Here is a 14,029-nt window from a genome sequence, read left to right as displayed (position 1 = left end):
GTGCTGGAAGCCCGTGCATTCACTACTTAGCATGTGACATGCTTTAGTTTCTTTGCAGCTGCGTGAGAACGCAATGGGATCAGAGCTTAATGGGATGTTCTTCATTCATATTGCAGCGTTCGCATGTGGGATCTGAGCATCCTGGTGCCCAACGTGCTGTTCCTGCTGTTTATGGCGCTCCGCTTCAACCGGGCTCGACTCAAACTTCGTGCCACCAGCAGTCCCATCTTCTCCACGTTCTACATCCTTGTGAGTCTTCCCTGTTGTCAAGCAACGCTGTTCTGGGCACTGAGAAGTGAAACTAGGACAACTGGAAGGTGTTCCGACAGCATAGTTGTCCTTTTTCTTTTAAATATTCCTCTGGTTTAGTAATGCTGCTGTCATGTTTTTGTAGAGTGGTTTGTCATACACAACTGCTTTGCTAGTGTTCAGAATGTGTTCGGGAAACTCCCCAGGGTGGAAAAGATTGCCTCTCTACCTTTCTTTTGCTAGCTTTCCTGTGTAGCCAGGTGGATGCTAGTGAGTAATTGCTCCCTTGATTGAACTCCATTGCTCTGTCTACTGTTTTGGTGCCTATCTTCTTTCTTTGAGAGAGAGAACAAAAAGGGGGCCTGCTATACTGCTTGAGCTGTTGAATAAGTGTGGCTATAGATGGTGCCACAGGTAATAATGGTAATAATCTTCATTTGCACTCAAGCATGGTCCTGGGAGGTGCGCGCGACAAAGACAGAAAGGCAGTTGCTCGGAGCTCGCAGGCTTATGCATTTGCACAAAGCAACACAGGTGATTCGTAGCTAGCAGGGGTTTCACCGGCACCAAAAAAATGAAACTGAAGAAATCACACGTGCAACCTGTACACATTTCTTACTGTGTAAATAGTTTGTGTATATTACCTCTCTCCCATCCTCTCTTCTTTTCCCCTCACCACTTTCATTTCATTTCTCTATTCTGCCTGCTATACTTTATTTCCACTACCCGCTGCGGTGGCTCAGTAGTTACGGTGCTTGGCTGCTAACCCGAAGGACGCGGGTTCGATCCCGGCCGCGGCGGCGGAATTTCTATTAATGCGAAATTCTAGAGGCCCGTGTGCTGTGCGATGTCACTGCACGTTTAAGAACTCCAGGTGGCGAAATTTCCAAAGCCCTTCTCTGCGGCGTCCCTCATAGCCTGAGTCGCTTTGCGACATTAAAACCTAATAAACCAGCCGCCGCGGTGGCTCAGTGGTTATGGCGCTCGGCTGCTGACCCGAAAGACGCGGGTTCGATCCCGGCCGTGGCGGTTGAATTTCGGTGGAGGCGAAATTTTAGAGGCCCATGTACTGTGCGATGTCAGTGCACGTTAAAGAACCCCAGGTGGGCGAAATTTCCGTAGCCCTTCACTACAGCATCTCTCATAGCCTGAGTCGCTTTGGGACGTTAAACCCACATAAACGAAACCAAACCAAACCAAACCTAATAAACCAAACCTTTATTTCCACTGCCCCAGCTCAGGTGCTTCAGTATCGATGGCAGATGCCAGTGCTAGCAAAAATCTTCTCCTTTTTTTATTATTATTTTAATAAACTACTACTACTAAAAATGCCAAGACGAAATGCAGCTGCTGAGCGACATTTCAAACTGGAAGGGACAGGCAAAAGTGCTTGGGTGGGGTCCTGCCGTTCGGGAAACTTGTACTGTGGCATAATTACACTCTGTTAACATTTCACCTCCTGGCTTGTCCCATGGTTTTCTAAGTGCTAAGTTTGGCTGAGCAGTGCCTCAGAATCTAACCTGAAGCGTACAGCATACGGAGGAATGGACATTTGGGTAAGTTGGTTATAGTTCATTTTCAACGAAGAGGCAGTGCAAAAAGAAAGACAGATGGGTATAAGGTGAAGACAAGAGAGGCGCAGACTCTCAGTTGAGATTTTATTGGAAAGGACAGAGGTTATATAGGCACCGTGCAGGAGTAACTCCGGTGCGATGCGCGCGCCCCTCGCTGCGGAAAGGGCGGACCGGGTGGGAGACGCGCGCCGGCCCGCGCCACTCAGATGCTGCATAACTGCCGGGAATGCGGGAATGCGTTGTATTCTTCCATCGCTCGTTGCTTTGGGAATATTCTTTGGTTACAGATCAATTGCTGCGCAGCAGTCTACGATAGCACATACTTGAACTCCCCAGGGACAATGTTTCTCACGTCCCCAGACAAATTCTACGATCCGAAGCGACGGGAACAGTGAGTGGCTCTCGTCCCGACGGGCACTGAGCACGCAATCATGTCAGGATTCGCCGCATGACGTTGTTCCCAAAAGAGAAAAAGAAGGCACTCACAAACCCCTGCATTCGTAATTTTTCTCACCATCTGAAAAAATCGAGCTATTCGGCAATAATGCCCTCGTATTTTGTGCTCTCATTTAGCCTACCCGACAGAACGAAAGGGCGTGCTCTAGGAACCACATAACGCGTCTGGTGGCGCGCGCCAACGTAGGTAGTTTTTACATAACGCTCAGTTAACCCGTGGTTTGGTCACAATATCATCAAGTGTTCTTCAGTGCTTTCGCTCTCTTTTGTTTATTGTAACATTTTTTTTTCCAGGAAGGGCCCCACAAACACTCGGCTCCGACAGAGGATAAATAAAATGGTTCCATTTTCCAATAATAATACAGTCTTTAAATAAAACGATACGAAATTTTATAGTTACAGTTATTTCCTCCATCATCATACAGATGCGAAAACAAAAATTTTAAAGAAAGGTCGCATCTTGAAGGCAAATACAAAAATTTAAATTCGTATGGTCCAATTGGAACATTTGTAATTAAAGGGTCAACCTAGTATACTGGATCAGCCACTCCCTGTGCGCATACCAGTGCAGTGTGGAGAGAATGATCAAAGGGCGTCTTATTGAGATTCGCTGCGAAGACCGCCACTACATGCCGTACGTCCTTTAAAAACTATTCTGTCATCAGGAGAAGAGGAATCCGACCCACCGGAGAGATAATTGAAGCCTTTGAAAAAATTCCGCCAATCTACTACGTCAGTTATCTCAATTATTCTCACAGGCAGGGAGATGCCGCTTTCTATGAGCCTATCTGGCCGACGTACGCGAATTTTCAGGCCTTTCGTCAGCTTCTGGTATCTTTTCTCCGTTTCAGCTGCCCCTCCGTTCATTCCTCTTTTTCTTCCCTACCATTTCCTTCTTTCTCCACCGCCGCTTCCTTCGCAGCGTTATTTTTATTTTCATTTTTGCAGCTTTTGCCTAAGTACGTCCCCTCCTCTCACAAAAATCCGGCTGTCCCACTTGATCGACTTGCTTGTGGCTGGCTTTGTGTTGCGTTGTACATGTGGGGGGTGCCACAAATCTTGTTCTGTATTTTTCTACTTCTTTCTTCACCGTATTTTTTATCCCCTCCCTTTCAGTTCGTTGCTGTGTTTTGCTTCTTGCCCTTGGGCACCCTTCTCCTTGAGTCATCTGCTCTGTTTCTCGTTCTTTGCTGCTTGGAAACAAACGCCCAGCATAAAGCCAGGGCTCGTCCATGTCCCTGTGTGGTGTCCTCATGTTCCCGCACTGTTTATTTATCTCTGTGTCACTCCAACTAGGCCAAATCGCTACCACTTCGCTGCAACAATCCCGAAAACTTTCCAACGGCCGCCCCATACTGGGCGCGCGCCCGGCCCAGGCGGCCGCGACTCTCCCAACGCATCTGCTCCGGCGGCCACCGGCAGCGCTGCCTGTTCGCCGAGAGTGCTGCCCCCTGGGTTCCTGCACGGTGCCCATAGTCGGTCCCGAATATATCGAACTTGAAGGGGATCAGTTCGATACATTGATAATTCAATATATAAAAGTCAGCAAAGAATATGATAACTTCCAACCTAGGAGTAAGAGTATGGTGCATCAATGCTGGGGACACGCGTTTTGCAACGACGCACCACCTGCTAGCTTACCGGCAGCGCACTGCTTGCTGCATGTCGCTAGACCTAGCATGCTTTGCATCATAGCTGCCGCAGATGGTGCTTTGTAATTAGGGACTGACTAGCATAAGCGGCCTAATCATGTTACCAGTGCACTGTAAACGCAAAAATTTTTCATTAAGACTAAGATAACTGTTGGGTTTTCTTTAACGCCATTAGCAGCAGGGTGAACGACGCAATGCGAGCGAAGAAGGCCTGGTGAGAGCCGCCGGTAGCCTTCGGTCAGCTAAGTTAGTTTCACCACGTGTCCAGTGTTGTACCTAATGCTGGCTTCTCCGCATGGTAGCGGTGTCGGATGGAAAATGGCATCGCTGGACTGAAAGCTACAGCCAATCACATGCGTCTCTCACATCATGCAGTTTTAAGGAGTCTTGACCTGGTTAGCGCAGCCAGTAGGTGCCTAAGGCTGTGCCTGATACTGCTATGTTTACGCGGTCAGTAGTACTGTACTTTTGCATGGAGGGGGGGGGGGGATAAGTACGTTCTCCCCACTCAATCGCGGCTGACACGGTTCAAAGCCACCCGGACCCCACCCCGTGGTCGCGTACGCTACCGAGCGCACGCCGACCACGGCGGGCCTGGCTCTGGGGGAACAAAGGAACGACACATTGGCTGACACAAACTGGCATTTATTGCTACAGCAACAATAACGCCAGCTAGCAACAAGGTACGCTAATGAATCAAGGTCGTCCGACTCACCAGCAAGGTTCCGAGCGAATGTTCGCCCGTGCTAGGGCAAGGGATATAAACTCCGCAGGCCGGACGGGACGAGTACGGGAGCCTGTCTCCCCGTCGCTTCTTCGCCCCGCCGGCGAAGAGCAGAGCCGCGAGCGACACGTCTGCTTGCGCCGACGATCCCAGCCGAAGCCCCCCTGCCCCCTCTCCCGCGCGCGGGCTTTGGCAGTCTCCGCGCAGTGATGCTGGCGCCCTCTCTTGCCAGTTAATGTAACTCACAAGGGAATGCGCTCAGCCTCGAGGTGAGACCGCCACTGCACGGTGCCTCGCGGGAAAGCAAGCTCAGGGGGCTGCAGGGCAGGTTCCCACAATAGTCATGCAAAAATATTTCATCACAACTGCTTTTTGGCTATGATTTTTTGCTGCAGCCTTTTTCTTGTTTCCATAGCACTCACTCGGCTACTGTTTGTGATGCAGTAAAGTGCTCTGAACTTAAAAATGAAATGAACATTGTACATCATACGGCCGTTTTGCTGCAGCAATTGAAGTGTTTGCAATTTGTTGCAGGTGTCCCTGAATGCTGTGATGAGTGTCATCCGATGTGTTGTGTCCATGACAGTCAATGCAGCTGCTCCTGCTGGTGGAATAGCTGACAAGGTGAGCTCAAGGGAGCAACATGACTCTGGTTTCATTTCTATTCCAGCTTAAATGGCAGCTGCATAGATTTTGGAATTTTACGAGCTTAAGGAGTGGAATGTGTGAAACTTGCTGATAAAGCATGCCAAATTCTTTTGCGCTAGCATTTGAAATGGTGACCTTCCGTGAAAACCCACGTATAATACACACCCGCATATAATAAGAGCTGTAATTTGGGGATAGCATAATTGGAAAAAAAAAAAGTTTTCATCCACTTATTAATGCGAGTAAGGAAGGGCAGTCAGCTTGAAGATGTTCCGGAAGTCTTGGAAGCCAAACGCTCTCCGATTATTTTTGTACGCCGGCGCGCCGGATACGATGCATATAGCGCGAGTGGGAGGTACAGAAGCACCTCGCTCTCTTGCACCAGTAACACTTGCTTTGAACGAAGAAAACCAACGCCACTGAAGGCAAAGCCCGCCTCACGCCAGGCTACTCACGGCAGGCTGTGGTTGATGGCAGTGGAAATTTAAAATCTTACCTACTGTAAGGTGTCACACCGAGCTTCTCCGCACTCCTGCAGTGCTGTAAGGAGAAGCCTGAGGTTTAATCGTCGACTACGTCAGCATTTTAAATGCCAGCACAAATAAAGTTTGGCATGCTTTACCTGCAGCCTATATTAGATTCAAATCCTTCAATGTCGTGGTATTCTCAAAAAATGACGCAGTTGCCCTTTAATAATGGTTGATGTAGATCAGAGCGACACAACATTGTTGCCATCAGGTTAGTAACCTGCTACCAGTTCATTTTTTGTCACAAAAAGTGAGGTATAAGTAGAAGCCTGTTTTTTTTCTCTTTCTGCAGTAGTTTTTTTTTATTTTTGTGCTGTGTGTTGAGTAGAGTAATGCCAACTTTAAAGAAAGAAACGTAAGTAGTGTAATGGGGTAGTGATGGGTTTGTTTGGTGAGTATAGCGAAGACCTCGCAGTACCAAGAATCAAGAGTGCACAAGTAAATCACTGCATTTTTGGCTGTTGTATGAAATGGTTTTCTTTGACAGTGGAGATCAATGTAGTTCAGGGTGGGTGTTGGCTCTTGACCTCTGCTTGTTGTGCGTACATCCGTTGTCAGAAGTTTGTAAAATGACTGGCACAGAAATTTAGCTCCTTTCATGCGGCCACCCCAGTTTGCACTCTTGAGAATTGGGCGGCATACAGCTGTGTGCAAAGACTGGGATGCAGCCAAGTATTTTTTTTATTGTTTTTTGCTGATATTGTGTTCTGGAAACTTTTGACTGTGGATGTAAACGTCTGGTGGTATGGATGGGCTGGGACATTGTTTTTTGTTGTTTTGGGGATGCATGCGCAGGACTAATACTAAGGTGGGACTGAGAAAAAAGAATTGGGAAAAAAAAGTCTCTCGGCCCGTGCCACTAAGTATAACGGTCTTTAATCCAGTACAAAGTAGACAAATAACAAATAATAATAAAAAGAATTTCGCATAACAGAAAAGGAGAAAAATAAAGGAAAATAATTGTACCGTTAAACGGCTGTTAAGGAGAGTTATTGTATGATGAAGGTGAAGAATGATTTTTTTTAGCTGAAATGGCTTAGCTAATGAAAATTAGGCGATATAATTGTCACCATTAGCGATAAGGTGCAGCAGCTTCGTGCCTGGGACGTCAACCTGCCGCGTGCATTGCCTTTGCAGGTCCTATGGGTGGCTGTGCGCTTCTTCCTCCTCTCCACCGAGATGAGTGTGCTCATCTTTGGCCTCGCCTTTGGTGCGTACGTTAAGCCGGTCTCGCAGGAAGGGCTGCCAGACGCTGGGATGGTTTGGCTCACGGCCCCCTTTCCCTTTGTCCAGGCCACCTTGATAGCCGCACTAGCATCCAGAGGGTCCTCATGGTGACTTCGTTTGTGGCCCTGCTCTACTCGGGCACGCAGGTGGGGGTTGTCTTCCACTTTTCCTGTGTGTTGTTTGTGCACTGATTGTTGGTTGAAATATTGTTCTTGCACTTAAGGTAACAATATTCTTAATACGTTCTCGCAATATTTATGAATAGCTCAATATAGCCAATGACTTGTAATATCCGTGTTTGGTGTATCGAGGTTTGACTGTATTCACGTGCAGCTTTTTCAGTACACATTGAAGGGTGCACACTGAGTTCACAGCTGGTATGGGGAAAATGTCGCGGCTGGCAGCATGCTGAAAATAGTGTGTCAAGTATAAAATGATGATAATGGCAGCCAGACGAACGATGTGTAAGCACTCGTCTAGGATGATTTGATAACCGAACCTGTTACACACTGATTAAAAGGAGGCTTCTATCCTGCTTTCAAGGGCGTCCTTGAGTTGGTGCTACCGGACCACAAATTCTATGTTGCTGGCAGCAACTTCCAGCTGTTTGGGCATGGCGGCATGCTGTTCTGGTTCATCAGCTCAGTCCTGTTTGCAGTGGTGAGTGGCAGCCCCCATTTTTTGGAATTTTTTTGTCTTTTGGTGGGGAGCAATGAAATTTGGCATACTTATTGGAAAGTCCACTGAATGCTTAAGTACAAAATTTTACTGAAATATCCTGAAGTCGTTTTGTCATTACAAATTTTTATATGCTTCGTTGCTATACCAAAATTGCAGAAAGCCTGGCGTGGCAACACAACATGGCTGGAGCCTGCAGTAACTCTTTAAGCTTTACCCGAGAAAAAAATGTACGATGCAGTGACATCCTTTAATTATTTTTAGCAGCCTGATTTTTTTCTGCACAGAATCTTACATCCATGCTTGCATAATGCACTCGTTATTGTCGTGTCAAATAGTGACAGAGTGAAAAAGGTAAGTAATTCAGATGCATGAGAATTTCACTGCATAAAGAATTTTTTAGGGAATGCAATACAGCAAAATTTATGAAAATCTGTGAAGCCATTGTCATGCTATGCTTTCTGCAAGCAGGGCAGTCAGGTCAAAAAACACTTTTAAAAAAACTGGCTTTTTCGCAGAAATTTCAGCCAGTTTTTTGCTACCTGTGGTCACACAAAAACATATTTTAAAGTCACTTCTGGGCTATTTTGGGGGAAAAATTTTGGGGGTATTAGACCTTATAGATACCATATATGGCATTTTCTAAAATTCGATTTTTTTTTTCTCGATATTTTCGCTATTTGATCCCCGCGCCACCCCTTGAGCTACAAGATGCGTTTTTCAACTCATGAGCTTCTTGCCCATTCTAGGTGGTTGGCTAGGTCATTGCCCTTTGATAGCATTGCTGGGCTTTACAGGACCAGCCGTTACAGAGACGCCATCATAAATAAGAGGGAAGGAGGCTGTTCTGCCATGAAAGATACCCTGCTCATGTGGAGCGATTGCTGTGTTACCAGTGTCGTGAAGAAAGCATTAGTTTGATAAAATTCAGCTCAGGGTGGAATACAAGAAGGCAAACAATTAATTACACCTTTGGGGCCAGAGGCATTAGCAAGGGGCGCTCTCTGTTTCGATGCCCTTGAGTCACATAAGGATGTGAAACCCAATGCTTGCCTTGCAGCCCGGCTGATGGAACTTAAGAGGACTGACCAACTACAAGGCAACTCAGATTTGAACTTTTTCTGTCGATAGATGGCAGCACTTAAATACCACAAAAAGAAAGTAACTTCTATTTCCCCTCCAGGTGTCTAAATTCAACTCTGACATGAAAGTATTCCTTCTTCCGCGAACAAAAAGTAGGGCCGAGACCTTTCTCTGTATATGCTGCCAAAGCTGGGAGACAGAAGCACAAAAGAATTAACCCCTCTCAAGGGGTGGGGGTCACAGAATGGACCTTTTTCCAGTAACCCATCATTCTATCAGCCTTCAGGCAGCAAAGTATGCTTTCCAGTTCAGGTCCCCTGAGCTCCCTTGCATCTTTTCTGTGAAAATTCATTTACAATGGTAGGGTGGGGTATATAGGCCATAGTTAAGAGCAGTGCTGACAGCGCCTAGCCAGAGCAGATAAGTGACTCATCTTTTGACACACCTTGGGCACACCTCCCCTTCCGCACTTCATATCTTCACTTCAATCCGGGACGAAGCTGACCGCGTTTTCTCGCTTGGGGCCTGTGCGTATTCCGCCGGCTATTCTGTATTCTGCGTGTTCTACCGTCGCCACACGGAATACAAGCCTGGTGACCGTGTATAAGTGTGGGCGCCAGTGTGCTTCCAGTGTTTATTTTGCATTGTCTTTGCTTGGTTTTTATGACCGTACTTTTCCTTAAAGCATTCGACCTATGCTTGTTTGAGAGAGAAGTAATGCCGAAACTGTTGTACTGCTTGTTTGTTCGAATTCAAAACTGTTGGCGAGCGGGTATATCACTTTGTTACACGAGATGCGATCAGCGTTATCTTCAAGGATTGCAACCAGGTGCAACTATTTCAAAATTATTCTGGGTTGTTGTAGTTGCTTTTAGCGCCTTGTCTCGAAGGTTCCTCTTCGATGACCACCGAGCACGTTTGTTGCTATCGGCGTCGTCAAATTCTTCAGTTTATATATGGGCAATAGTTACTTCAGCAACGACTTTGTTCCACGTTAATGTGCTCCTCTGTTTTTTCACATCATTGTCACTACCTCCTGACAATATTCAACTAAATTTCTGCTTAAATACTTCGTTTCACGTCTTCTTCACTGCCTATAATTTCACAACAGAACAAATCAAACTTGGGTAAAAGGGTTAGATATGTGGTTTGCAAAATCACTGAGATCGTACTGTTGCTATTCACGGTAGCTTTGAACGCAAATTTCGTCATTGCACAAGCGACTTCCTACTGTTCTGGACAAAGTTGCTATTAGTGGTTTATTTTTAAAAAATACTAAAAATTGCAGTTTAATAGAAGAAAAGATGGGCACTGACCACGCCAACTGCGTGTGCTCTTTTTGTACATAAAAACGGCAGCACACCTGAATTGTCCTGACGACACGGGTTTGCAAGCGAAAATCCTATACCTACTATGGTTTCTGGGAAAGTCTTATTATGCGCCCTGCTTCGCTAGGTTTTTTTTTTGTATTGCTCTGTATTTATATAGCGCCCCTTCAGAATGTTTTTCTGATTGAAATATGCGACTTTCGGCAGCGTAGTGCAGGAGGCGCGACTAGGTGTCATGCATACCGAGGCGGCTCTAATTGGGAGAAGAAAATGGTGGGGAACGCTTGACACATGCGAAACCAGTTCAGAAGCAAAACTGGATGATTTTGCCAGCCAGGCCATGGACCTTTGACATCATTTACACCACGGAGATGTCTGTTCTAGAGTAGGGGGCTTGAAAACCCGCGAGCTCCTTTCTGCAGACAGGGTGCACCCATGTTTACTCGCGTACAGTGGACAGCACCTGCACTGATAATGTGAACATTTTGACAGAGATATGCCTGGTCGTTGAGAAAATTAGAGAGAAAAGAGCGACACGCGACCAAAGATTAATTAGAGAGAACCGATGTTTTGATGCCAATCCAACTTATTCTGGTTTTACTAGTTTGGAGCGAGAGGCGAATGTTGGCTTCGACTGGTTCTCATGACGTCATAGTTGCAGTGCAGCGGAGGCACAGCAGGAAAAGGAAGGAGACGGTCCTTTCTCCCCTTGATGTGGGCTGTTGCACTGACACAGGTAGTGGTCCGTTAGTGTAGCGTGGAATCGCAGGTGATTGGCAAGTGCCTCAGTGAAAGGGGGTTAACCGCTACGTCATGACAATCAGTCTACGCCATTGGGCCTGTTTACATGAACCCGATAGCATCGGGTCGATTCAGGGCTCGGGTTGAGCATGGTCAGTCCAACTCGAGCAGTGCGTGTTTACATGAACTCGATTTTAGCGAGTCGAGGCCGGTTCAACTGTAGCAACACCAAGCGTTGAGCGAGCAAGCAGTGGTAGCCTCCAAGATTGAGGCTGTATCGAAGGCGCGACGGCGCACGTGAAAAGCAAGTTCGCATTTATCTTCTCCCCTTCCACTAACCCTACTTTTTGAATCGACAGCGTTTACAAGCACATCGGGCCAGGGTCGAGTTGAGTCAACCTACCCCTTGCGGCAGAGTTGACTGCATGGACCCGACCCGACTCGGCTGCATGAACCCAGCACCGGTTTTTGGCGGGATAACTCAACAACCAGGCCGTGTTGGGTTCATGTAAACGCCGCTACTGGCTCGAGGGCCTCCTATGAGGAGTATTTGTAGCTGTGTTCTTGACTTTTATGGTCACCTGGGTCACTGCGCCTTTGGGCTGTGGAACAAACAATCCTGTTCTACCACACTGTCCTGAATAGGGAGCCCCCTTCCTGTGTTTTGGCACTAACAATGCCTTATTGTGTGGCTACCCAGAGGGGAAAGGGGGGAACTTTTGGCTGTGGCCTTGCATCCCACTTTCTTTTTGCACCACAAGCTCAAGCAAAAAATAAAAGCAGAAATCCTTTCGGAATACAGCCCAAGCAAGAAAAAAAGAAATAAAGCTGAAGTCCATCCAAGTTCTAAGTAAAAACCTGTGCGCACGAACACAGACAACCAAGAGGTTGGTGGTAGAGTGTAGTAACGACAAAATATTCTGATGACAGATAGAACCATGTCGCACTAGTTAAATTTGGCATGAATTTCTAATCTCCACAGAAAATACATACACAAGTTTCAAAGCCTGTTAAACGCAAACACGAGGCTCGATATGTATGAAAATTGCGGCTTAACAATCAAGAAAGAGAAAAGGAGGAAATGTTGTGGACGAAAATCTGATACCTGGCTTAGTTTTTTCATGAGATGACATGAAAGACCGACACATCTAAAAGTGCACTTTTTCTGGATATTTATCTCTTATTTGTAAAAAAATCAAACTTAAAAAATAAAATCTGTCAACAACATTTCCTCTATTCACTAAAAAAGAAAACGCTGCCACAGACCTCATGAAAATCTGTCCATTTTTAGACACACGACAGCTACTGAAAACTATCATGTATTTCCTATGGACACTGTCACTGTTGAACCCTCTTAAGCAGACCCTTTTTGCTTGCAGGTGTACATCATTGTGTTCTTGCTGCCGTGGACCGGTCTGCGGGAACGCGTGGCCCTGCCTGGTAATACCTCATTCATTTCTAACTGCAAACTTTGGCACACCTATTGTAAGGCATCTCTGGGCAACTAAGCTGCTTGGGGTGACACTCACTGGTTATAGGCCTCTCCACTGTTGCATCACCCACCACAGTAGCCCAGTGACTGAGGTGACAGAGGTGGTTCGGGGTTCATTTTGTCAGCTTTTCTTTTTCCTTTGCTTCTTTCTTTAGTTTTTCTAAAGGACCATTTTTGCAGAGTTACAGATGTCAGAGTGGTGTGCGTACTTATTTAGCAGTGCCATTTTTCCTTCTTCTTTCCTTAGGGCTTTTTTTTTTTTAAATGGTCGTACTGAATAATTAAAGGCAATCCGAGGATCAATGCATGGAGGTGCTTCTCTAGGGTGGTAGTGTCCCTATTAAGAGATCTCTATTAAATAGCGTGCGCTAACAGGACGAACACAGGAAACTTGGAGACAGAGGAAAGAACACAGTTTCCTATGTTCGTCCTGTTAGTGTACGCTATTTAATAGAAATGTACCAACTAGCCCGTCAGAAAGTTCTACTATTAAGAGATGGATTTGAAAGATGCTTCATTCAGATTAAAGTTTAATGCGTTCTCTCATGAGCACATCAACATCACTTTTGAACTTCGCCTGCACAAGAACCGACGTGATTTCACCACCATTGCGTTTTTTAAAAGCGATAGTGATTACCTGATGGCATGAAGGACGTATTGTCACCGATAAAGGGTCGAAGCACCCAAATCCATGTTTAATTAGACGTGCTAGGCGTGCAAGACAGCAGGGAGCTCGAGCGAGGAAGAAGACGAAACCTCTAGCCCCTCGAGTGCGCAAGGCATGGCAAGTCCCATCTAAAGCAGTTCGGCCGCGGTATGGCGCCACTGGATTGATTGGGACTGTGGCAGTATGTAACAAGTCTGTGTGCCATCATAGGAGAGTGAGGGCGGCTGTTGGGAGCACGAAAAGCTGACTGCAATCTTGCCCTTTTTTTTTATAGATGCTTCACTGAGATTAAAGTTGAGATTGTTCCCTCATGAGCACGCCATCATTACTTTTGAACTTAGTCTGCACTAGAACCGACGTGCATTCACCACCATTGCATTTTTTTAAAGCGATATTGGTTGTCTCAGGGCATAAAGGAGGTATGTAATAAGGGTCTGTGTGCCATCATAGAGTGACGGCGGCTGTTGGCAACAACCAAGGGCTGACCGCAATGGTGCCCTTTTTTTTTGTGGCCTCCGCGGTGGCTCAGTGGTTATGTTGCTCGGCTGCTGACCTGAAAGACGCGGTTCGATCCCGGCCGTGGAGGTCACATTTCAATGGAGGTGAAATGCTAGAGGCCCATGTACTTTCCAATATCAGTGCACGTCAAAGAGCCCCAGGCGGTTGATTTTATACAGAGCCCTCCGCTTTGTTGTCTGTCATAACCTGAGTTTCTTTGCGATGGTAAACCTTATAAATCAACCGACCAGCCTTTCCATATGGTATAAAGTGTATACCCTGTGTACGTTCCTTCATCGTAGACAATGGCACAAGATCAGGGTTAAATCTGGTGAGGCAAAAGAAGCCACACTCATTCTTGTGCGACGACGTGAAGAAACAAGTTTTCAAGCAGTGACTTTGCATTGCCACTGTTGGTGACTGTAAAAAAGTGATGAGCTTGTGGCAAAGAGATCATTCCATTTCATTTCTGTGTAGTGCATCTC

At 46.3% G+C, this 14,029-nt stretch overlaps 1 protein-coding gene across 4 annotated transcripts in view; it reads left to right on the top strand.

Annotated features, from left to right (window-relative positions):
* The window catches only part of LOC144106971 (transmembrane protein adipocyte-associated 1 homolog), a 54,316-nt gene that overhangs the window by 6,939 nt on the left and 33,348 nt on the right, over nt 1-14,029 (top strand). For all 4 annotated transcript variants that reach the window (XM_077639938.1, XM_077639937.1, XM_077639940.1 and 1 more), the window contains exons 3-8: nt 117-249; nt 5,190-5,279; nt 6,968-7,040; nt 7,124-7,203; nt 7,601-7,717; nt 12,267-12,327. In XM_077639938.1, coding sequence (XP_077496064.1) covers nt 117-249; nt 5,190-5,279; nt 6,968-7,040; nt 7,124-7,203; nt 7,601-7,717; nt 12,267-12,327 — 554 coding nt within the window. The remainder of the gene's footprint in view (nt 1-116; nt 250-5,189; nt 5,280-6,967; nt 7,041-7,123; nt 7,204-7,600; nt 7,718-12,266; nt 12,328-14,029) is intronic.

The sequence above is a fragment of the Amblyomma americanum genome, chromosome 10 (genome assembly GCF_052857255.1).
Source record: "Amblyomma americanum isolate KBUSLIRL-KWMA chromosome 10, ASM5285725v1, whole genome shotgun sequence".
Lineage (NCBI taxonomy): Eukaryota > Metazoa > Arthropoda > Arachnida > Ixodida > Ixodidae > Amblyomma > Amblyomma americanum.
The sequence above is the reverse complement of the archived record's forward strand: the minus strand, read 5'-3'. Positions and strand labels throughout refer to the sequence as shown.